We start from the raw sequence: 25,188 nt of genomic DNA, 5'->3' as shown, positions 1-25,188 counted from the left end.
TTTCTGACACCCCATTTGGAAATATTGCTGTGACAAGGACAATAAGGGCCTGATAATATTGGGCCCAGCACCAGCACTCTGCCAGCACCACTGGCCCAACAGTTGCAAAAATGCCATAAACATTTGCGTAAGAGTTATAGGCACACCTCCAACACCACTGGCCAGCAGTTGGGCGTTCCAGGGCAGAAGGAGGAGGGTAGTGGGTCTGGCAGAGATGGTGGCAGACTCTGCCACAGTATTCTAACTCCCCTCCCAAGCCAGGAAACCCAACCTGGTTCTTCTCAAATCTCAATCTCCTCAATAGATCTGAGGAGACCCATTGCGGCCGCCTGAGTCTAGCAAGGGGTAAGGGAAAATAAGAGACCTGGTGGTGCTCCCCTGGCCCCTCTGGATGGAGCAGTTGCTATTTCAGTGCAGCTGCATCCCTGGGCATTGGGAAAGCTTAGGATTGGGCTCTAAGTTGCCTACAAGCCAGAAATGGGGGTGATGTAGCACTGACTGATAGATAACCCATCTCTGGGTGCAATGGGACAGATCCCCCTGCAAGAGTTCTAGCAGTATAACAGCCTTGTTTTCCCAACTGTACATCCCATCCATCATGACAACTGGAATTTTTCTAATTACAAGATTAACGAAAGACAAAGGGAAACTTTGAATTCATGGCATGACTCACTCATCAAAGAGGACATTGTGCTGAGGGCAGACACCCAGATTCTGACGGATGCTACTGAGTTCAGAACAGATGTCTTTGCCCAAGATGAAAGCTGTGCCTGAAGTTGGTGGAAATAATCCAGTCAAGATGGACCTAAATGAAACAGAAGGGAAGTTGAGTCTAAAACAATAGGGTGGAACATGACTCATTGAAGGCTTTTGTCCCTTGTTAAAAATGTTGCCTCTTACATGGTTGTAGTTTTCCCAGCTCCATTGTGCCCCAGGAAGGAGGTGATCTGTCCTTCATAGAAATTCAGCGTAAGCCCATCTACAGCCAGCTTTTCACCATCACGATAAACTTTGACCAAGTTCTGAATGGACACCCCAAGGCAAAGGTGACTTGGTTCTTCTTCTACACAGACTGCAGGACAGGAAAATAAATCCACTTACTAAGGCAGAGGATATCAGAATACGTGACTGGGCAGTAAACGCAATAGGGATCAGCAGGTGAACAGGGATATGATGAAAACAGCAATTTCCTGAAACCAAGGGAATATGGTTCTTGGAAATCTAACTGAATACTGTGAGAAACCTGATCTGTTGGAAAGGAGCCTGTGTGGAGGAATTGTCTGTTATAGGTTTGGTCAGGCTTCCTGTTGCCCCTGGGTAAGCTCAAGTAAAGTTTGTCTTGGCAATGACACTAGAACAGAAGGACACAAGGATCACATGGCTGGATCAAAGCAAGGTCTGTTTAGTCCCACATTCTGTTTCTAATGGGACTGCCAGAGAGTTCTGGGTGTTCACAACTGGCACAATGGCCTTCCTCTGTTTTTTCCAATATCTGGTGCACAGATGCATACTGCCTTTGCACAGGCAGTAATATACCTGTATAATAATCTGTTCTGAAATTAGGGAGCAGAATTTCAAAGTACTGTGGTCTCTCTGAAATGGATCTTCTGTTTGGCTATCATGGCCAATGAACATCAGTAGATCCATCCTGAAAGAATGTATCTAACCCTTAGATTGTGAGGGATCAATTGTAGTTACATGAATAGCACGGCTACTGCTATCAAATTTTGTTTCCTTCACTGCTTATTCACTCCTGAGTTGGACTACCATCTCTCTTTGATTTTAGCAGACAACCAATTATTTTTCTCTGCACAGCTAAGCTGTCACTTACTTTCAGATGACGCCATGTGAAGCGAAGGGGGATGCTGTTCCCCACATTTCTCGCCACACCAATAGGACTTCATAAAGGGAAAGTACCAAGGCCTGGGAATGCCATACTGGCCTAAGCAGGAGATAAAACAGTTTGGGTAAGACTTAACAGTTATTTTCAACCTTTTCCATCTCACTCTAAAATTGTCAAGGCACACCATCGGTTTTTTAAAGGATATTATCATTTTAAAAGTATGTATTAAGATATAGAAATAACAAAAAATGCATTAGAGCAAGCTTATACAGAGTAATACACCTGATCCAAACAATGGCTGACTGAAGAATGACACTGGTTCTGCCCTCTTTCAAACTCCCTGAATGGCTTTTCTAATAAATGACCATCCCATAAACTCCCACAGTGCACTTGCAGACCATTCACAGCACACCAAATGTGCCGTGGCACAGTGGTTGAAAATTGGTGACTTAGAAGAATAATTCATAATATTTCCAACATGCAAAGGCATAAGATAGTTCTTGTAGTACTGGATTTAGGCTTTTACAAGTACTGGAGCTTGTTGTGTCCAGTTCCCCCTGCTGGGCCACAATTCCAGCCATGGGCCCTCCAGTCACTCCCTTGAATGACTGTGTGGAGCCTGCCGCGAGTCTGAACTGATCCTAAATACTGAAGAGGGATATATTGTTAGCAGTGACGAGATCTAAGGAAAAAAAGAAATGCCAGGTTCTTTCAGTTTGCAAATCAAATTTGGAAGCTTATTTTATTTCATGCACCCAAATTTGTTTCTGCAATCTTTGAGAGCTTGCATTTGAAGCTCAATTTGCCACAACGACGCCTGCCTTTGTTTAAGCTTAGATGGAGTAATTTACCATAATAACCTTTTTTTGCTTTTCCTTTCTGCAAAGTAAAGCTGATGCAAATCAATTTAGCAAAATCTGAAATGCTTAAAATCAACTTATCTAGCGATAAGCTTTGCAGGCAGTGGTCAAAGGAGCACCAAACAGCAGAACTCAAGCAGCTCTTCCAAAAAAAGGTTTATACTCTGCTCACTTAATTGATTCTGCTAGGACAAGTTCAAGAGCAAAATAATTTTTTTTAAGAACTGAGATATTTGCTTGAAATGACTGTTTATCCATATCCCATTAGCAGCTGACGGGTCCCACAAATTCAAATACACACCTGAAGGGGGCTTTCATATGCACGACACAGGCCACCAATTATCATTACCTCTACTTATTCCCCCAAAAGAGCCATAGCAACCTTTAGAATGGCTCTTAGTGTGGAAACTAATATACATGCACCAACCACAGGCCTAGACTGGAAAGGGGGTATTGAGGAAAAAGGCTGCTGAGACACAACTATGCTCTGAAACTGTTGTGGGAGCTGCCACAAGACCTGTGCACAGCAACCTCATAACAAGAGAGACTTGTGAGTTATTGTGCCCACTATCTCCAATTGACAGAAAAACCTGCCACTTATGCTATCATCAGATTTCTGTGCCTGTGACAGTTGCGTGCCTACAATAGGATGAGAGGGTGCAAAAGCCCCAGGCGCTGGCCACTAGGATCCCGCGGAAGCCTCTCTGAGGCTTCTGACAGGGGCGAAAACTGTGTTTCCAGTTTACCGGAGGCACAGTTTATAGTGCCAGGGAACGTCACAGAGGTTTCTCCGGCATGGGTTGCGGTCACGCGAGGCTCCATGAGCCTCTGGTGAGTGAGACGGAGGGCAGATATCTGCGTGGGGGGGGGTGGCAATAGCCCATGGGAGGAGTGCCATAGCGGAGCTTTGCCAAAGGGAAGGGACTGCGGAGGTCTGAGGCTGGCCTGTGATCTCCCAGAGAAGCAGTGGCAGCCCCAGCTGGCAGAGAGACTCCATGTGGTGTAATGTGCAAGTAGAGGGAAAAGGTGACAAGAAAATAATGTCACAACCCTGTATATACTTAGGAGTAAGTTCCTCTGAACACAGCAGAACTTACTGCTGAACAAACATGCATAGGATAGTATTGTAAAGCATTATTTCAAAGGCTACAGTGAGGAAGACTCACCTGGAAAGACAGACTCGATGTACCAAGTCATAATCCCATATAGCAAACTATCAAACAGCATCATACACGTAGTTGCAGTCAAGTTGAAGGTATCATCATTCAGGGGGTTTTGAAAGACATTATCCCACTGCACCCCAGTTCCCTGTTCTTCAAAGAGGGAAAAGTAACGGAAGCCAAACCCAAAGGCAACAGGAGAAAGCAGGCTCTGAGGAAGAAAGACAACAATTAGCTTCCACGATGCATTCATTAATTAGATTTTATGTCAGGAAAGACATAAGCAATAGTAAAAGTTATCCATCATTGCTGCAAACCCTAGAGTAGTGGAAACACAAAGAAGAGGCTGGCTTACATGTTATCATATGATGCCTGAGCCACTTCAGTAATATTTAGATCCAGATACCATGTGGGCAAGGCAAATACATCGCTCCCTGCCACCAAATTATTATTCCATCAGGTTGATGAGAAACTATATCATTGACCTATTCTTATATTCTTAAATTCAAATTATTCCTGGGAGGGGTGCAGAAAAGAGGTATGGGGAAGCATATCCTATGCCAATGGTGGTAACATCTGAATCCCAACTATTTCCATTTCCATGTTAAGAAATGGAAATTTCCATTTCCATTTCCATCAGCAAATTCTAACAGTATACATTTCAAAGCCACATTACTTGGTGGGTTTGAATATTTGATTCACATATGAAAGGAGAAATTACATGTGGGGACACCCAAGTAACAGATTCTTTGAATAAGACAGGAGTAATACATTGCACACAGCACAAGAAATCTTGTTGACAGCTTTAGATCTTTCAGTCATTGTCCAATAAAATGTCCCAGAAGGTTTGTTCAAACCTAGTCCAAAAAAATGAGCCCTTGCTGGCAGGGTAAGCTCACATTTACTCACCACAAAGACTTTGTGAGAGAAGTGGATATAGTTTTGCCAGGCCTCGCATAGCACAAAAGGCAAGTAGAGAGTAAAGTAGATGATCCCCCCACAAGCTGCTGCCAGATTGGCCCTTGAGAACAAGGTGGTGATGAGGAAGCACTGCATGATGGTCACCACAGCAAAGACAGACAGGAAGATAAATATCACACCGGGATCACTGTAAGGCATCAGGTTTCCTTTCTGGATAAAGAAAAGACCAATCATACTGTCATTAAGCATCTGTATCCATGAACCAGTTCATGCAATTTCCCAAAAGATACATATAAGATTATTTAAATGAGTAACATGTGGGGACAAACTTGTATTTGCACACACTCAGTAGGGAGACAGGATTTACTAAGCCACTCTGTCCAAAGTAGTTCAGTGTCAAATCTCCATTTGTTGCTATATGTGTGCATAAATCCTTTACCATCCCATCCTTGGGACAAACTTACAGATAAGAAGTTAAGTGACTTCCTATACACTTTGCGAAGACAACCTAAATCATTATTATGTTACACTACTGCTTTGGTATCCTCTCTCACGCATAAGGAGCTCACAGTACCATTTGAGTCTCATAAAACACAATTCTGGAAGGCAGGATAAGCTGAGAGATACCAGAAGCTTCTCAACTCCATAGGAATGTCCTACCTGCAAATAACACTCTAGCCCCCATACCACACTGGCCCTCCATGCTTAAAATCCATGCTGCTTTGTGTTATCTGGCCAAGTTACCACAAAAGTGTTGAAAGTACAAGAGGATGCCTGATGCCAATGTCCATTTTTCTTTTCAGGTGCACTTGACTGTTGATCCATGATGAAGACCAGTGATTAACTCTGGGCTATGGATCAGCAGTGATCAGGCAGGCAGTGCACATTTAGGTGGCCCCTATGCGACTCGGTAAGACCACGATGAAAATAAAAAATGAAGTATATTGAAGACCTTTTTCAGAGCAATCAACAACTAAAGCTGAATTAAAAGCCAACTCAAAATGAATAGTTAACCAGCAAATTTGTAAGTGGCATGTACCCCCTTCCCCACATCTTAGCAATATTCCCCTTCCCCCTGAGCATTTCAGTACGGCTGCACTGGAATGCAGAAGGGTGACATTTTAATTCAGAAGCCTTTCAAACAGCCTCCCAAATGATGGCTGTAACAGAAGAAAAATTGGTGGTCTGCAAAGTACAGTGACCTCAGCACAACCAAGTTTAAACATCACTGGCAGAGGCTCTTTCCTGTGTGTTAAGAAAGAGTGTCATCCTCTCCCTGTTTAGTTAGGATTTATTTAGCCTCTCTCTTTAGGTTACAGAGTGTGCTACAGAAACAGACTTCAGGTTATTTGCTTATTCAACATCCAAACCGATTGCTCCAGTTAGTTAAGAAAGGAACAGCACTGGCAGAAAGTACATGGAGATCCACTGTGTAATGGCAGGGGTGTAGCAAGTGAAGCAGAGAGTTTGGAGGAAAACTAATATTCAGAAACAAACAGCCAGAATTTATACTTAAAGCACTTTACAGTTCACTAAGTAAGGTATCTGAGTGTTCCTTTTAACAGCTCTGTTAGGTAGGACACTATTTTTAATCCCTATGTTGCAAACAGCGGGGAGCCTCAGTGATTGCAGTTGGCTTCCCTTCCCATTTGCAACTCAGCATTTGAACAGAGAACTTGCCAATTCACCCCTTACCTGCTGAGACACAACATCACATCAACCGCCATGGACAAAGCATCCCACTGACAAACGTAGTGCTACGAAATGGAGCCAACCTCACCTTGAGCATCAGTGTCAGGAATCCCGAACTCACGAGAAGGGGGATGAGGCTGCTAATGAACCAACTGAGCCAAAGGATGCCATTGTTAAGGCCCATGATTCTCATGGTCTCTTTCAGCCGGGCTTCCTTCTCATACACGATCCCCTTGATAATCACAGCCACAGAGTAGATCCAAGCCAGAGTCATGAAGAGAGACATTGATCCGCTTGTGACACGAAGATATCTGGAAGTAGAACAAGGACAGATGAAAAAAAGTTGAAGGTAGGGAGGTTCAGGATAGACAAAAGAAAGTACATAATTCATTTGTGAAATTAACTACAGCAGTGCGGTGAAGCCGAGGGGATATGTGCACGTTTTAAATTTATTTTCAAAAGGAGACCTTCTAGCCTTCATGAATTTGTCCATCAATGGTTACTAGCCATGATAACTAAAAGTTAATGTTCAGATGCATTATACCTCCTAACACTGGATGCCTGGGACAAACAGGAGAAAACAATCTCAATCTTCTTCCCGTTTGGTGCCATACAGGAGCTGTTCTAGGACTCTCTTACCTGACTATCTTTGGAGGCACTTTCCCCACCATTGCCACCAGTGGCAGTTTTGAATGCCTTTAAATCTATAAAAACCCCTGGAGCAGTGATGGCAATATGGAGAATTCCTCCATGGTGGGCATCCTGGACCAACTTATTCTTCCTCTGACAAAACAGCACTACTCCAGAAATGACTTTGAGAAACAGCACTACTTGGGAACGTACCAAGCTCCACTGTTAAGGACTGGCTGTTGCAGTCGCTAACACTGCCAATGCAAATAGGTGACGGCTTATCCAAATTTGTCCATAGGTTGCCACCCCTAACATTCAGCCTCAAAGACAGCCATCTCAGAGAGCTACTTGTTTACATTTCAACTTACATGTCATCGACATAACATGGATAAGGCATCTGTTGTACATAGACTCCAGTTTTCTTCTCTGAGCCTGTCAGAGTTCGGATGATTGCCTGCTCTACCACATCCTGCAAGTAAACAAAGCCTCCCCAGACGTAGCGCATGTCTTCAAAGGGATCAGCTCGAGGACCTGGATCCCACCACCTATACCAAGGCACAACAGATCACAGTTTATTAGAAATTCTCACACCTGTTCCTCCAACTGTGCACTCAACAAAGTCCCTATGAAGAATGTTCACCTGTCCTTAAGTTTGTTTGTCCTTTCCACATTGTCTATGTCCATCCGTATCTTGTACTTGACATGATGTGGCAACTTAACACTGTTAGAAGCCATTTCAGGGAAGACAATGCCTGCCCAAAACTTCCTTTGATGTAACAGTCCTATGGACTTGTTGATAAGCTGCACCTCGTTGGGCATGGGTTCTAGCTTGTCCAGGTTGACACACTGCAATGAAGACAGACACCAGAATTATAAGTTAGGTTGTACCTTCTTTGGAAAGGAAAGATTTGGACATGCACTGAAATCTAAATTACAAAAAACAAAATAATCAAAATCATAAAAAAATACATATAAATCATTTCCTAAGGGTGCAATCCTAACCAACTTTCCAGCACTGAGGTGTGGGCAGGGCAACTCTGAGGTAAGGGAACAAACATTGCCTTGCCTTGAGGAAGCTCTGTGATTGGCCCTCAACTGCAGGATGCAGCACATGCCCCCTTGGGACAGTTTTGCCAATGCTGGAAAGTTGGTTAGGATTGTGCCCTAAACCAACTATGGAGAGTCTACAGCTTAGTGACAGAGCATAGGTATTACACGTTCCCAGGTTCATTCCTTAGCCTCTCCAGTTGAAAATGGAGTCTCAGGTAACAGGGCCAGGAAGGAACTGCTGCTGTTTGGAGGGAACTATACTGTATAGACAATGGTCTGATTTGGAATTAAGCCACTTCAAAAGCACACATTATTATCCTAAAGACTTTAGTGGTGCATAATCACCCTGATGACTGAATACTGTATCTTAAAGTTATTTCCTCCTGTATGTTTCCATAAGGTGCTAAGATGTTGTTAGTAACCATTTTGAAATGTTTTCCTTTTGAAATTCTTGAATGAAGGGAACAAGGATCTATGTTCTTCTTGGGTGAGCATTATATACCTTCCCCAGAGAAACTTTGCTTGCTGACACTGCCTCACAATTATAGTACAAACTAACTAGTATTTTATTTCTGAAGCACTTTGGAGGAAAAAAGAAGAAGAAACAGATCAAAAATGCATAAGGTCAAAATCTTTCCCAGCAAATTCTACGATGTGTCCAGAACAGCTTCAAGTTAAAAACCATAACACAAAACACAAGACTCACTTCCATGAAACGAGAAATAGTCATAATGGCATAGTCTGTCTCATTGAATGCATCCCTCCAGGTGTAGACTGCACCATTCACCGGGTGGATATCCTCTGGGTTCTTTGCCAAGAACCTGGAGACATCCTCAACGGTCCACTGTGAACCTTCCAATTTGTGGTTCCAGATGTCCTTGTTATTCAGTAGTGTCTAATATATTATAAACAGGGTAAAAAAATCAATTACATTTGCCTTGTAACAAGGGAAAGCATTTTACAGAGCTACCATCTAAATTTCCATTTGAAGCCAAATTCAAGCTTACTGCTATTGAACAAATATTAGGGTAGTATAGCCGTTATTGGATAATAGCATTCATAAAAATCAACAACTTCACAACCCTCATGAATACAAGTGCTACAATTGTTTTCAGGCTCACAAACTATGCCCTAATGCAGCCGTTCTCAAAACTTTCTGTCTCTGGAACCCTTTACATTCCTCAATGGAGTTTCAGGAAGCCCAACTAGTGAATATGCAGAGTCTTGGAGAGTCCCAGAGTGCAAGTATGTGAAAAGTTATCACTGGCAATGAAGGACAAGGGGACAATACTTGTTTGGAGGGGTTCATGACCATCTCACACTTTCTATGCGCCCCATACCACAAAGCAGGGTGAAAAGTAAACTGAAATGGGTAATTTAAAAAATCTGCACATTTCTCTTGATTAATTAGTGATAGAAATATTTCTTTTTTTCTTTTCTTTTCTAGACGATTTCTAATTCTGCTGCACCAGGTGGCAGCCTTGTACCTTCTCTGGTAAAACTCAATAGCATTACCAGAACAAAACAAAACAAGTTGCTACTGAAAACAAGAGAGGCTTAAAAGGAGGAAAGAAATTGTTTCAGCTGATTGGCAGTGGTTAAGCACTGCCAATGTAATGGGCTCTCCAAAAAGATGTACACAAAGAGGTAGCCTAGCAAAACCAGTTATCTTCTAACACAGGAATTACCCAATCCTGTGAGCTCAAAAAGGTCTTTGCAAACAGTAAGTGATAGGAAAATGAACCTGGAAGCAAACAAGTTATAAACTAATTCTATTTTGTACATTGAAACGGGAAATAGAAATGAGATCTCCTGTCTATAATCTATATCTCAGAAACCCCAGCATGAAGAAAAATATGCTTTCCAACAGGAAAGCAAGGAAGATGTAATATGACCGACACAGTCCAGATGGGAAAAGGGCCATCACCTGGAGCAGGGGTGCCCAAACCCCACCTGGGGGCCACTTGCAGCCCTCAGGGACTCCCAATCTGGCCCTCAGGGAGCCCCCAGACTCCAATGAGTCTCTGGCCCTCCGGAGACTTGCTAGACCCCGTGCTGGCCCAACATGACTGCTCTCAGTGTGAGGGTGACTGTTTGACCTCTCATGGCAGCTGTAGGACGTGGGCTCTCTCCACTGCCTGCTGTTTCATGTCTGTGATGTAGCAGTGGCAGTGAAAGAAAGGCTGGCCTTGCTTTGTACAAGGCCTTTTATAGGCCTTAAGCTATTGCAAAACCTTCATTTATTCATATAAGTTCCATCTCCAATATAGACACTTATGTAAATTTATTCAAATTTGAAATGTAAATTAATTCTTTTTTCCCTGGCCCCCGACACAGTGTCAGAGAGATGATGTGGCCCTCCTGCCAAAATGTTTGGATACCCATGACCTGGAAGAACCTGGCTTGCATTCACTCTGAAACATAACATCACAGGGTATCCTTTGCATTCTGAAGATAGACACTTTTTTGTTTATCTTCACAGAAAGCTGAAACCTGAACACCTTTCCTACTGTCACAGTTTGCTCATTTGTTTGGGGTGCCAAAAGTGTCAGTTGAGGGAGCTGTCCACAGAGTTGCTGTTTCCTGGCAAGCGCACAACCAACCATGTGATGCTCCTCTCACATGCCCCTGTGCCAGCAGATCTGCTTTCTCACAGAGTATGAGTAAGATTGCCCTTCCCTAGGCAAAAATCACTCACTCCATGAGAAAGTAGTAAGCAAAATCACTATGGCCCAAATCCTAACCAATTTTCCAGCACTACCATAGCTGTGCCAATGGGATGTGTGGTGCATCCTGCAGTTGGGTACAGTCATGGAGGCCTCCTCAAGGTAAGGGAACAAAGATTCCCTTTGATTTCCCTCAGAGCTGCATTGCCCTTACCTCAGTGCTGGAAAGTTGGTTAGGATTGCACCCTATGTTGTCCATCTGGATTTGAATAGGTTATTAATGATTAGTGAAACTAAACCTAAATTCTAGATACCGAACAGAATGTGAGGGTTGCCTTCAGGTTAATTTAAGTACTCATTTCACCCTTCTTACTAGATAAGTTGAACATGTTACCACATATTTGGACTGGTATGTGGTAAAAAGTACTTGGCCAGATGATATATAGAGGAGTTATCACTTCACTTTTATCCTCATAAAAGCCCTTTGGACTGTAAGGCCGAGAGACAGGAACTAGCATCCCAGCATGCCGTGGTTGGAGTGTTGAATTTGAATCAGGAAGACCCAAGTTCTTGAAATTATAGATGATCCTGTCATTATTGCAGAGGCTAACACACCTTACAAGGTTGTTGTGATGATAAAAGGAAAGGGCAGAGCCATGTTCCAAGCTCCTTGGAGGAGGAACAGTATACAAATGAGAATAAATAAATACTCAACAGCATAGCTAACACTAGATAGGAAGCTTTTTATACAGCATTTTTGCAATCTTAAAGGTTACCATGAATCATGATGATCCCAAATAGCTAATTAAATATATCAGTCATTTTCACAAAGTTGGGCAGTGGCAGAATCTATTTCCTGCATTACATACAGCCGGTGAGGTAATACTTAATCACATTCTTCTCTAGCTCTGAGCCTCATGTAATGGGATTATAGAAACACTCAACATAACAGACCGTGAAGCCTGCCTGCACTTGAATATCCTCTTGTTCCACATCTATCTGGCCATGTCCTTGGTACACCTGTATAGGCAGACTTGCCTCGGGAGAGTGTGAGAAGTTGATTTATGTACCAGCGAGGACCTGTCCCCAGCTGTGCACAGGAAACTATCCTATTTGGCATTTCATGGAATCACAGAAGGAAGAGCTGTGGCTGAGACACACACCTTTTCCCCCATCCCAGGATGTTGTCACATTGGACGGACAAGAAGGCCTTGAATAACAGGCTTGTCACAAGATATCTGCAACTACACAGACAAGGACATACCAGCTTGAGGCCAAAGTGTCAATCACAGTACAAAAATAGATTTAAGTCACTTCTTGTAAATAGACTTCTGGAGAAGCCAGCGTTATCTGAGAAACAAGTAATGGCATACTGACCCGGACCAGATCCATTTCCTGGCTTTTCTCCATGAAAGTTTTTATCTTTGGTCTTATCTCTTCCCACATCCCTCCAAGATCACCAAAGACACTTAGCTCCTGGAATGTCTTGTTTACCTGCCGGGATAGTTAAAGAGGCAAAGGTAGCATCAAAACCAACAGAACAGACTATGTATCAACAATGGCTTCCAGATTCCTGTTCTAAGAACTGGCCCTGGATTTGTCTCACAAAGTCCACAGTCCTAATTCTAGAGGTTGGAACAAGAGGCAAGTTCCAACGTAACCTTTTTGCTCTAACTGTTCTGGGGCATCTGCATGAATCAGCAAACTTATCACTTGTGCCCAGACATCAAGGGCTGCTATCTAGAGTTGCTACGTAAGTGAGAATAATGTCCCAGCACAGTCTATCAATACAGGATTTGCCAGAGGTATACCACACTTGTGTAGAATTCAGCCTGGCCACAGGAAAAATATATCCAGGATAGAGCATGCCATTACCATAAAATGTCTCCGTCACCCCCATCCCCACAAAAGAAACAGTCAACAATAAAATTCATGGACTGAAAAACTTACACTTGCGTTAGAAAGATAAGCTCTAGCCCAGTTTTGGTTCTTCTGACTGGCAGCTGCTCTCTAGAATCTCAGGCAGAGATTTTTTCCAACTCTGCTATGTGGGAGCTTCGAACTGAAGACATCTGAGCTATGGGATTGAATCTGAGACTGTATACATGCAAACAAAGTTCTCTGTCCCTGAGCTATGGGGTCCTCTCTAAAAAAATACACAAAGATTTTCTGCTCCCTCTTTTGCACATACCATAAGAGTTGAATAGCAAACACCTGAAAAGTATAAAGATGGTCTTTTTTCTTGACTGATGTGTAGAGCTGTTTGAAAGTGGTGTTATTTTACTCAGAAGTAAGCCCATTGTCTTCAGTAAGACTTGTTCTGTAATCCTATTTAAACAAAAACAAATCCCTCAACTGATGTGGAATTGAAACTGCGTTAAGGCTCTTACCTCAGACATCACTGCCCTTGTTACTGGCGTGTCAGGTGTATACAAAACTTTCCCAACAAGCAGAGGCTTCAGCGCTCTCCATATAATTCTGGAAAGTGGACTGGATTCCAAGTTCTTCATTAAGCTATTGCAGTAGGGGGCTTTTTTTTAATAAAAAAAAAAAGAGAAAGTGGAAGATGAACTAGAGGAGCAACATCTCCCCCACTCCAAACCTACCCCAATTAAGGCAAAGTTATGCCCACTCATGCTTCATTTTTTTTTTTAATATCCTACATCTTCTAATATGAAAAGAGACTGTACCCTAATCAGAAGCTGAAATAAACACATCGCATGTCACCACTGGATCTGACTTACTTGTGGAGTTATCGTAGAAATCAGCCTCGTCTTCATCAGTGCTGTTGCCTCCAAACAAGGCTTTGTAATTGTTGTCTTCATACCAATTGAGAGACTTGATTTGCAATCCCCCTCCCTCAGGGTGACCACAAACAATCCGCGATACTGCCTGGTAGATCTGGGCCGAATCTGTTCTGTTCACATTGGTCAGGAACATCACTTCCTGCCTCATGTCACTCCAGCTTCTCATACTTCCCAGCTGCAGTTCACAAGGAGAGAGGACAGAAAATTTACTACATATTTTTCCCCAATTGCATTTGGGAAGTAATTGCCAGTCCAAACCTACCCCATTTTCCTGGGATGTTAAGAATTGTCATCAAACCCAACATCTATTGTTTCAAAGAGCAATACAAGTTGCAACCTACACAGATAAACCATTCCACGTCTAACTTATGATTGCTACATGACATTCTTGAACCCTTCTTAATTTCCATAATTATGTGAAACTTTATTCTGGGTGCATAATGTGCCTTTTTTACCGGCTGCATATTTTCCCTCAAAAAATTTTTTTGGCTGGTTTTAATTTAATCTTCTATCTCACATCCTTTTGTCATGGGTTTTGGTCACGTATGAATCAATTACAAATCCAACTTATAATATTTCCTGTGTTAATACGGAAAGGTCAAACTTCTTTCATTTCTGAGAATAAGGGAGATGATTTCAATCAAATTTAACATGACACCCTGGTGATCACACACAATTGCATGCATCTATATCACATGACTGTGGTTGCATATATTAGGGCTACATAAATATGCAAATGGGTAAAGAATATTTAGAGACATGCCTTTGGAAAGACATGTTTTGGGCCAATATCAGTATTTTTTGTTCACAGAAGAATTCCCACAGGAACACATAAACCAGTATGCAAAATCTGTCATATCAAAGGAAAGATCTGTGAAAGTACCAGGTCATAAAGACTTCTACTTACAGATATGCATACCAGAACCATACAAAGTAGTCTGGATATTTGGCTGCAAGACAAAATTATTCTTGTAGGGTAGAGGCCCTCATTCAACCTCTAGAAAAATTCTGAACTGCTCATGCACCCTTCTCCCAAATACATGTATTGGTTGATTTTAATTTTATTTCATTTCAAATTATGATTTGCTATCTTCCTGAAATTACATTGCGTACATATGACAAAATGCAGAACTTCAAAAAAAATCACGTTTTGAACACAGGGGAAAAAATGTGAATCAAGACAAATTTTTTTCTTGCTTCTGGAGAAAGATTTCACATACTAATTGGTGTGCGGTTTGGTTTCAGGGACTCCAAAAGGATCTAAACTGATACTTGCTCAATCATCATTGATCAAAATGTGTATTGTTTCAGGGTCTCCAAAATGAGAGACATTGTGACAGGCCAGACATTTTCTTGTTTCCATATAATTTGATAGAATCAAGGCCAACAACTACCTGCACAGCCCCCTCTCTCCATCTGTAGCCACATACTGTCAGCTTGGTTCCTATTTCTTTATGAGGTCAGAGGGCAATTTGGGACAAAACTGGGACATGACATGGAAGCTCTGTGACTGAAATTCCTGGCATCGTTTTCCATTTCCAAAGCAGTTATAGAGGTATAGTGTGGAAGCAGCACTTAGGGAAGGTCTGTTTGTTTTGTGCAAAAAACCCTTTTGTCTCCATTATGATTACCCCACTTAAACCTCCCTCACCCAAAGCTGAATGTGAAAACATATAGGTGCCATTTATGCCCTTAAACTGCAGAAGAAAAAGCTAATATCAGCTTCAGAAGGGTGACAGGAATCAGGACCATGGCAGGGCAAGGGTCCTCTGAACTGTGATCCTGATCCAAGTTTCCCCTGCATGTCTGCTTTTTGAGAAAGGAAAAGACATTGGGAATTCTGTAATTAGAATTCCCAGATTACACTTAGTTTGGTCTCAAGAGAGAAGTCAGGGACAAGATTTAAAATGCTTGCCAGCGCTCATCATGATGTATGTGGTATGCAGGGAGTGGGCTTATATAATACAAGGACTGTTGTCCAGTGAGCAAATGAAATGCCACTCATTGCCAGGAGAGGATGCAGCTTTACTTCCACTATGACAGAACCCACAAATGAAGAACTTTTGCTTTCCCCACTGGACTTCCCCACTAGAAGTCACTGGTAACTGCAGACACCCACATAAGAAAATAAAAGCAGGAGAACAAACTTGACCTGGTTATCCCAACCTTTGAAAACTCAGCTTGTTGCAATATTCATAACCCTTTCTTTTTTCTAGGTCACAGGAGATTGTGACACTATATTTGAAACTGGAAAAGCAGCATATGACTATCTTTAAATAATAATAAATAATATGGATTTTGAGGAAAACGTCTTGGAGATGTTCCTAGTCAGGAAAGCAGATCCTTCTCATCAATCTAACACAGAACTCAGAAGCATTCAGCTCTTTTCCTGTTGCAAACAAGAACAGGAATTGTCTGCCCAGTTTTTATTGTGCAAGCTCCTTACATTCCACAGCCTTCAGTCTCTTAGGAATGAAATGCATTCTTTGGAAGGAACAGAATCTACTGTTCCCGATTATGGAATCTTCTCTTCCAAGAGAATCCCTTCCAGGTGAAGGAGGGGGCAGAGTAAAAACAAAGTAAAAAAAATAAAAACTATGGAGTAGATCCTTCTTTCCCATTACTGAGAGCTAACCTTCCTTGGATGGGGTTGTCTATATTCTGAGCTGGTGTAGACTGACCCAACTCTGCTAAAGTCACTAGACATGATTACGGTTTGATATCAGGAACAAACAAATCCTGGCTATGAGCCTAAACTGGCTCAATTAATTTTCTGATTGCAAGCAATGACAATAGGCACAGTAAAGGCAGCAATAGGCGATCACCTGCTATGCAGAAGACACCTTAAGTATTGTTCAGAATGAAAGAGGGGATAGAAATGTTGAGGGAAATATCAGGGGTGTGTGGCAAAGGCACATGTGTCATAAATTTAAGGAAGCAAATCCAGAAATGTATCTTCCTCTGTACGTGAAGACCTACAACTCACATGAAGGTAGCAAAGTAATTTATGAGCAATTTGTGACAACAAAGTCACAAATAAATCCAGGCTTAGTGAATCCTTAACAGGAAAATGAAAGGTGTGAAGCTAGACTTTGCAACATTCAGCAGTAGATGGATGCAAGTCACAACTCCCTGAAATTTTTTGTTACACTTGTATTCCACCCTTTCTTCAAGCAATTCAGGATATTCCCAGTTTATCATCACACTGTCCCTGCTAAAGATAAGGTGTTCAAGATAAGGTGTTCTGGATCAGGTCAGATGACTATGGTTTGTTGGATTAGGAGCATACAGCACACCCACATACTTCCTCTTTTCTTCTTTCCTCCCACACAAAGAAACCCCATCTGTTAAACCACAGGTCTATGTTTCATCCAAGCCAGGATATGATTTTGGGATCAAATCCTGGTTTCATAACCTGGTTTAACAGACCAGAACTCCTCCATCATAGCTCTGTACACAAGTGCTAACGGATGCCCCTTAACTCTCTTGGAGTAGGCCCCGTCAAAATTGTAGGGCCATGCCCCCCCACCCATTCTGTACACAAGCTGGGATGGAAAGGGGCTGGGGGAAATCTAAAGGACAGGGTGTACCCTTGGTTCATATTCCCAATCCAACAAACCATGATCATTTGAACTACTAATCATTTTACCAGTGAATAAGTTTCACGGCTGACTGGAATTTAGGCTTCCCTATACCAAGTCATAACAACGCACTGATTCTGTTTACTCACTTGCAACCACTGTTCCTCCACCTCCTCAGACTGGAAAAGAGGGAGGAGGATGGAATGGAAGTATGGCTAATTCTTCTTTCCTTAAGGCTTTGAGACAATCACTTGAATCACATGAGCAGTATACAAAGTCAAACAGTATTTGGGCATTCTGATACATCTGTCACCCTGACTATTTACATCAGGCATCCTTTTTAAATCTCCACTTTGAGAACTGAACCCAGCCAGTGCGATGATAGAAAAGCTAACCATAGCACCACTAGAAGAGAGTGCATCAAGTTCCCACCTTGCACAACAGCACTCAAACCAATGGGCTTATGTACCCCAGATTTGGGTTAAAAACAGGGGCTGTATACTGATTTCCTTTCCTTCTAAATTGTTTGTATTTTTAATAAACTGGGGAAAAACAATAAAAAGGTTTTTTCATTACCCAGCTACAAAAATTTTAATCATACTACTTGTAATACATTAATTGATTTGTTGATCAATTTAACCATCAATTTAGATGGCCTACAAATAAAAACATTTTTTTTATTCCATGCATCATCTAAGGGGAATTCTTAGATGATGCATGTATATATGTGCAGCAGGCAGGCACTGCTGTCAGAAGAGGCATTCCATGCTGCATGAGAGAAGAGGAAGGAATGCCTCTTCTAAGACAGCAGAAGCCATCTGTAGTTTTGGCTTGTGTTTGTTTTAAAAACAATGAACTTTTTTAAAAACTGTGTTGCCTATTTAACCAGGGGCACTTTTTTTAATCAACTGAAATATCTCCACTCTTTAAATAGCAACAAAATCAGACAAAAGAGCACATTTTTTCCACGTTCTAGATAAGGTATATGGGGCTTCTGAAAATCTGGAGGGAGAAATTCAGATGAACTACTTAGGAAGGAAGATTATTCCACAAAACTAGAGCAACAACTGAGAAAACCTTGCTCCAACCTGATTTTCATATACTTTTTACAGGAGGGGAGAAAGACATAAAAAAGGAATAATTTTAGGTTAATATTGTCTGAACTTTTTTTCTAGGACATTGGCATCTTTCTAACCAGTTGTTTGCTTGTTCATTTATTTTAAAAAATCCTTTACTATAAAGCAGGGGTCTCCATACCCCGACTTGGGGGCCAGATGCGGCCCACAGCAAGCCTCTTTCCAGTCTGTGGCCAACCTCTTCTCCCCTGAAAGCCTCTGGCCCACTCAACCGAACATGACCAGAACTGTGCTCTGATTGTGTCTGGAGGGTGTTCTGAGGGCCAGAAAGGTTGAATGAATGAGCCTATTCATTAATTTATTCACTCATCTATATTCACTCATCTCTTATTTATTTAAATTTTATATTTAAATTTTTTTCTGGCACTCCATACCATGCCAGATATTTGATGTGGCCCTCTAGCCAAAAAGTTTGGAGACCACTGCTATAAAGGCTGCAGCAGTGCTTAATCACTTGGTTAGATTAATTCAATTACAGTCTCATAAAATATGGTGAAATAACTGCCAGTTGTTATGAACTAACAAGGCTGTAATCCTAACCTCACTTTCCTGGGAGTAAGTCCTATTGAACACAATAGGACTTACTTCTGAGTAGGCCAGGTTAGGATTGTGCCTGAAGTCTGACACATGGTGTTTTTTTTAAAATGATTTTTAAAGCACCAGGTGAAGCTTCAGTGTTGGGAAATAGCAGTGTTGTAAAATTTGCAAGCACTTATATAAATTAGCATATGCATATTAATGTCTGGGGGTTTCATTGTCCCACTTCCTCAAAGAAAATTACAATTGTTGTGTTCAACTTCCATTTAACTTCCAGGGACTTAAAATAAGGAAATGAAGTCTATTTCCTTTATCCATTTCTCCCAAACAATTTAGCAAACTGTGTCATAAAAAGCAACTCTTCTTCAAGTAGTGAGGTATTCATCCCATCCAGAGAGTAAAGGTTGCCTTTATTCTGAATTTGAAGTGGAAGAAAGGTACTAAGAGTTTCTTGGGCGCATGCCAAAGAAGTCACATTACTCCAGAAAGCAGTTTTACAGCCACATCAGCAAAGAGATTGTCACATGGCTTCAGTGTCTCTTGTTTTTTTTTAAAGCCACAGACAGAAAAAGGAAAAAGGAATGAAATTCATAAACGTTCTAATGATGCAACAGGAAACAGCTGCTACAAGAAAGTCCAAGGCAAGCAAACAAACACACATGCACACACTCCTCCTCTGTTACCTAGCGGCCGTTTTATCTTAAATCTCAACCAGTTTTTTTCTTTTAGTGTCCATGCACCAGCCAAAGAAAGCTGTGGGGTCCAGAAGTCAAGAGGAAGCAGCCTTTTCCTTGGAAATGAAGTGCCTGGATCTTCCACAGGGAAGAGGGGCAGGGCGAATGTATGCCTCCCCTTCCAATACAGAAGTGAAACTCTCAACAACCTCAGGTAACCCTCAGTTGAGCTGCCTCAGGTCATGATAGTTCACGGTCTAAAAGCTCCTTCACTTGGAGGCAGCAAAAAGAAAAAAAAACCCAAACAATAAGACTGTTTGATTTTTTTTCCTCATAATTTGCTTAAGAACCGCAACTTTCAAAAGGAGAAAACATTTTCAAGAAAGCTTTCTCAGTGGAAGTACTTTATGTGAAAGGTCAGCACAGAGGGAACACATTTGCTTAGAAAATGTGAACAGCATAACCTCATTTACTCACAGAGCTCAAAAGTTAGTCCTGCACATCAATATTTTTCTCTTCAAGCTGTTTTTACCTTTCCTGAGCCCACATACTTTCTCTTCTCCTTACCATCCTGACTCAGTTGTGAAGCCATTCCTGGTTTACTCTAGGAATGGTTCCATGACTCACTTATAGCTGGGAACAGTGGGTTAACTCTGGCTTCCAAACCAAGATGTAAAATCAACTTCAACATCTGGTCTCACATCCTGGTTTGGAGGTGAGAAACTGCACTGCCCAGCTTTGCACGAATTGCAGACCCATGGTGTCAACCAGGACTGTTGAAAGCAAGCTGCGACTGTTGAGCACAAGCTGAGGAGGAGAAAGCTTGGAAGTGTTAGAAGCCAGTCACGTTAGCAGGAAACCATGGGTTCTTGTTACATCTGAACTTGGCTCAGACAAAAGCATTGCAGTCACTGACTTCACCAAATAATGCAAGATTATGTTAGTTTGGTTACCTCAAAATGATGGTTGAATCACAGCCCAATCCTATCCATACTTTCCTGGGAGTAAGCCCCACTGACTACAATGGGACTTACTTCCGAGTAGACATGCATGGTATTGGGCTCTCAGTGACCCTAGGCAAAGAGACAGAAGACATACTCTACCTCTCCCAGAACCTTCCTAATGCTCTCCATGAGAGTTTCCACAGCGCCTTTAAGATCCTGCACAGTAGAGTTGGAGGCAGCAGTTTTCTAGAATTAAAAAAAAATGGAGATTAAATTATGAACTGGTATATTGTCATGGCTAAAAGTCAGGTGTGAATCAGGACTTGCCAAGATCAAACCCCACTTCTGTCTCTGTCATGAACTCATCCGATGGCCTTAGACAAACCACTCCCTCTCTGCCTCAGCTTCCCCAGCTGCAGTACAGGAATAATAATGCTTACCTTACAGATTGTAAAAAGCACTATACCAAAGTAATACATTTAAAGTGCTTTCCACACTCAAAAGTGCTATACAAATGCCAAGCATTATTCATGTAATTATAGAATTCTAATTTGCAATTGTGATAAATTACAAGATGAAAGAAATGGACAGCCACATGAACTTTGTATGGTCCAGTACTGTTGTCTAGGTTTTAAAGCACTGGTTGCTATTATTGTTTGTGAATTATATTTTATATAATGGTTTTTGGTACTATATTCTAAATTATGTTTTATAATGTCACGTCACTTTGAGATCTGGAAAAGCAGTGTTAAAAACACCTTTTTAATAAATAAATATGTTTGCATTCAGGGTGTACAGAGAAAGAGGGGGGAAAAAGAATTATTGTATATGAAGCAGTGTTTCTTGGCCGGGGGGGTGGGGGGTGGGATCAGATAAAAAAACTGAAGCCACTACCCACTTGTCAGACATGCCAGTACAGTTGTCTCCCTTTTCTCCATGTGTTTCAGATGACATGCAATTATGGTGCACTTATAATTCTGGCCACTTCACTGGCCACTATACACTGAACAACAAGCAATAAATGGTATGGGCCTATATACTTGTAATGCACACTAAAGACATGACTTCAAGAAAAAGTACTGAAATTTGTCCAAGTGGCTGTGCCTATAACATGGATCTGCAAAATATAGTTTTTATGGAGACTTAAAAGAGATCTCCCCATTCCAATCTCTGGACTGAAGCCTATGAGTTGATGTAAGCCAATGTACAGGCTATACACAGTGTGGGGATGAAATCATGGGGGGATGGAATGCCCAGCAACAGGCCCACCAACCATTCACATTTGGCTATCACATCTCAGTGTACCCATAAACAAAAAATCCAATGTGCACAGAGCCAAATACTGTGATTGTTTCTAGATTTAATGTAGGTTACCCATATAGTCTGTGGTCATGTGCACTGGATTTTATGCTGAAATATACTAATACAACATCTGTGAAAGGGCTGGTGGGCAGGAGACAGTACTGTCATGGGGGTGGGTATGCCAGAGCAATCCCTCTCCCCTACACTTTGTGGCAAGTTCATTCATTCAGATTGGTCCTTTGTGACAAACAGCAGCTATACATTTGGAATCTTGTACCATTAGTTCCTACTCTTCAGTCTTTTCTGAATCAGCCTCTTATGAGAAAGGAAAGGAGAATGAAGGGAGGTAACCACATAGCTTGGTTTCCAGGAACAACAGAAAAGAGACAATGGACTATAAGATATGATGCTATTTGAATTAACATTTAAGAGAAACTCCTGTTCACATCACATACTTGCTGCAATCAACACACATTCTGGCCACTAATATTTGGTGTTTTGTTCATGCTACAGCAACAATAAAATGTCATCTAAATCGTTAAGAGTGCTCTCTAAGCTGTTCAATCAAGTTCCTTTGGGGCCTTTGTGTGAAGCATGAATCACAACCATCACTGCCATTTACACCCACGCACCACAGGAGAAGGCACTGGATCAGAATTATTCACCATGATGTACCAGAAATAAATACCACAAAAGTGAAATGGAATATAATTAATTATAAGTCTTCTATTTTCTGTTTTTTGTCTAAGTCACAAAATAGCCTGGCACCAGTCCTGCACCTACCCTGCAAGTGACCCATACAAAGGCAAAACAGGAGTATGGAGGGTGTAGTGGCAGTAGGAATTACCAGAAGATCCTCAGACTGGTGGCAGTTGCATCCTGGTCTGCCCCCTTCCTGATTCTAACTTACAGCTCCTTTTCAAAGTGGCCCTCCAACAAAACTGCTAACAGTAAACAAAATTCACTAAGCAGGCATGTACATACTTGTGAATGGGTGTTACCATAGAATAGTGTACTTCAATCTTTGGGCTGAAACCCCAAGGGATCGTGAAGTCTCATTTGATTTAGGAACTGACAAGATATTGTACATGTGAATGCCCATTCACACACACATTAGGGTTAGGTGGCACTCTTCCCCTACATATGCGGTCTACAATGCTAATGCCAGTTAGATTGCAAAGCCATGGATGAAGCCCCCATACTACCTTTGTGCCTCCCCAACTAAACAACTGAGTGTTACCACTGCCACTGGTACAGAAGGCTTAGGGATTTGCCGGGCCAGCTGGGCCCTCAAAGTTGGGGGTCCTGCCCGATCTGCTGCCACTCCTAGCAGTACACAACATGCTCTGCTAATTATACTATTAATAGTCATTAAGTCCAATAATATCAAGTGTTTGGCCTTTCTCCCCAAACATGAGGAAGCAAATAAAACCCTTAGGTAAGCTATACATATGAATGCACATTCTTCACTAAAAAAGAACACCCCACCCTATAGTAGTTTGGAAAAAACTAGATTAGAACTTTAAAATGTCCATGCAGACAAGCCCCAAAGTTCCGGCCCATTAATGCATCTGGTGCAATGAGAATATATAACAAAGCCAAGTACATGAGGCCAAGCAGAAAAACCATGGTTAAGAAATAACTAATCTTTATTTTCCACATGAAACAGCAATATATCAGTATCTTATGCTTCTGACCAGCAGAAGAGACAGGCAACTGAAGCTCAATTTTGTGTACTGTGAAAGGTGTAAAAACTAAGTGTTTGATCTGCAATTAGCTTAGCAGCACATATATGCTGGTTTATAAGAGGGTCCCTGTTGCCACCTTGGTTTCTGAACCACTGGGCTCTCTTCTTCTTCAGATTATTGACATAGTTCTCTGGGATGAGGATCAGATCTTTCCAGGCAAGTTACTTGAGCTTCCCTTTGACACACAGGGCCTTGTGGGCAGGTGGGTGTCTTTGGGGAGCATGGTCATTTTGTGGGCTGTGGCAAACAAATGTTGGTCATAAGCTCTAAAATGACAGGGGTTTCCTTTTTTTCTTATATTCTACCCAGTGTCATGCACACTGATGACATTGTATGAATCATAAATAATGACACATTCTTGTCTATGCTAAACTGGGAACTGACACAGATTTAATCCTGACTCTGCAAAACTACGATTTGTACCATCAGAAGTCAACCTCAGAGATGTACATACCATAATTTTCCTTCCTCCCTTCCTTTTCTGAAGCAATTCCTTCTCTTTTCCTTTGTCAGCTTTAACCATGGTCTACCTCAGCACTACACAGAGGCTAACTGTGCTTCCTCCTACCCCACTGCAAATCATTAACCCCATTAACCATGGTCTACACCTCAACACTACACAGAGGCTAACTGTGCTTCCTCCTACCCCACTGCAAATCATAGTTAACTCAATTTAATTTAACTCAAGTTAAGAATGAACACACAACCACACTTAACATCAGCACTCATGTTCATTCAAAATCATGATTAATACTGACAAAAGAAAGGAACAAATTTGCACCAGAAAAGAGGTGGGGGGGGGGAGACCACCACATGTCCAAGACTTGCTCTCATTTATAAATCCCTGTTTGTAGGGAACCAGCATTATGACCACATCAGATCACAGCTAGGAATGCAGGTTGTAAAAAATACTACCATAAACTTGTTAATATTTTACTTAATGGTTGACAAGTGAGAAGGGCATGTGAGTGAAAGAATGAAGACTACAAAATCTACCTTTTGGTGATAAGGTTTCAAGCAACAGAGAGCAGTCAAATGAAAATCTAAATTCATTGCCAAACATGTTTGTCAGATATTCTGAGAACTCAATTCTGGCTAAGAGATCACATATGACATGTGTTGCAGGTGACACACCACACTAGCTACTACACTGCCACACTGGCTACCATATAACATGAATGCCATTCTCTCAAATCAGAAAACAGACTAGACACAAAGGCAATGTTACAGGTAACCGAACACAAATCTGTGAATTAGACTGATGACTTTGGCTCACAATGTTTGACACTCCTAATTAGTGGCAAATTCAGTCTTTTCTGATTTCTCCAGTGGTTGGATCAAATACTAGCTGAATAGCAGTCTGGACTAAGATGACTGTTTCAGACAGAGATCTCTCTCAATACTAAGCCATAAAATATTGAAGTTGTAGCTGTCAGTTTTGACCAATCCAGAGCCAAGCATGTTCCTTTTTAAACCTCAAATCTTTACTGTGATGGGGGAGGGGACTTGTAGAGGCAATGAAGCAGGCTTTGGCAGCAATTGGCTGACCTAGCTTAATCACATCAGAAATGAGTTGAAGAAAAAAGGATTGCTAGATGCAGCCGGCTAACTGATCTTGAAGAGAGGCAAGGACAGGC

The 25,188-nt window shown here is 41.6% G+C and overlaps 1 protein-coding gene across 1 annotated transcript in view; it reads right to left on the bottom strand.

Moving 5' to 3' along the window:
• Positions 1 to 25,188, bottom strand: part of ABCA1 (ATP binding cassette subfamily A member 1) — a 112,343-nt gene that overhangs the window by 32,702 nt on the left and 54,453 nt on the right. The window contains exons 8-20 of the mRNA XM_066614926.1: positions 20,661 to 20,747; positions 13,567 to 13,804; positions 13,213 to 13,352; positions 12,200 to 12,316; positions 8,863 to 9,051; positions 7,747 to 7,952; positions 7,475 to 7,651; positions 6,565 to 6,787; positions 4,773 to 4,994; positions 3,870 to 4,074; positions 1,832 to 1,942; positions 901 to 1,072; positions 674 to 805 (exon numbers count right to left, since the gene is read on the bottom strand). Coding sequence (XP_066471023.1) covers positions 674 to 805; positions 901 to 1,072; positions 1,832 to 1,942; positions 3,870 to 4,074; positions 4,773 to 4,994; positions 6,565 to 6,787; positions 7,475 to 7,651; positions 7,747 to 7,952; positions 8,863 to 9,051; positions 12,200 to 12,316; positions 13,213 to 13,352; positions 13,567 to 13,804; positions 20,661 to 20,747 — 2,219 coding nt within the window. The remainder of the gene's footprint in view (positions 1 to 673; positions 806 to 900; positions 1,073 to 1,831; positions 1,943 to 3,869; positions 4,075 to 4,772; positions 4,995 to 6,564; positions 6,788 to 7,474; positions 7,652 to 7,746; positions 7,953 to 8,862; positions 9,052 to 12,199; positions 12,317 to 13,212; positions 13,353 to 13,566; positions 13,805 to 20,660; positions 20,748 to 25,188) is intronic.

This window comes from Tiliqua scincoides, chromosome 2, assembly GCF_035046505.1.
Source record: "Tiliqua scincoides isolate rTilSci1 chromosome 2, rTilSci1.hap2, whole genome shotgun sequence".
In the NCBI taxonomy this organism is placed as follows: Eukaryota; Metazoa; Chordata; class Lepidosauria; order Squamata; family Scincidae; genus Tiliqua; species Tiliqua scincoides.
Note: the sequence above shows the minus strand (reverse complement) of the source record. Positions and strands in the feature narration are given on the sequence as shown.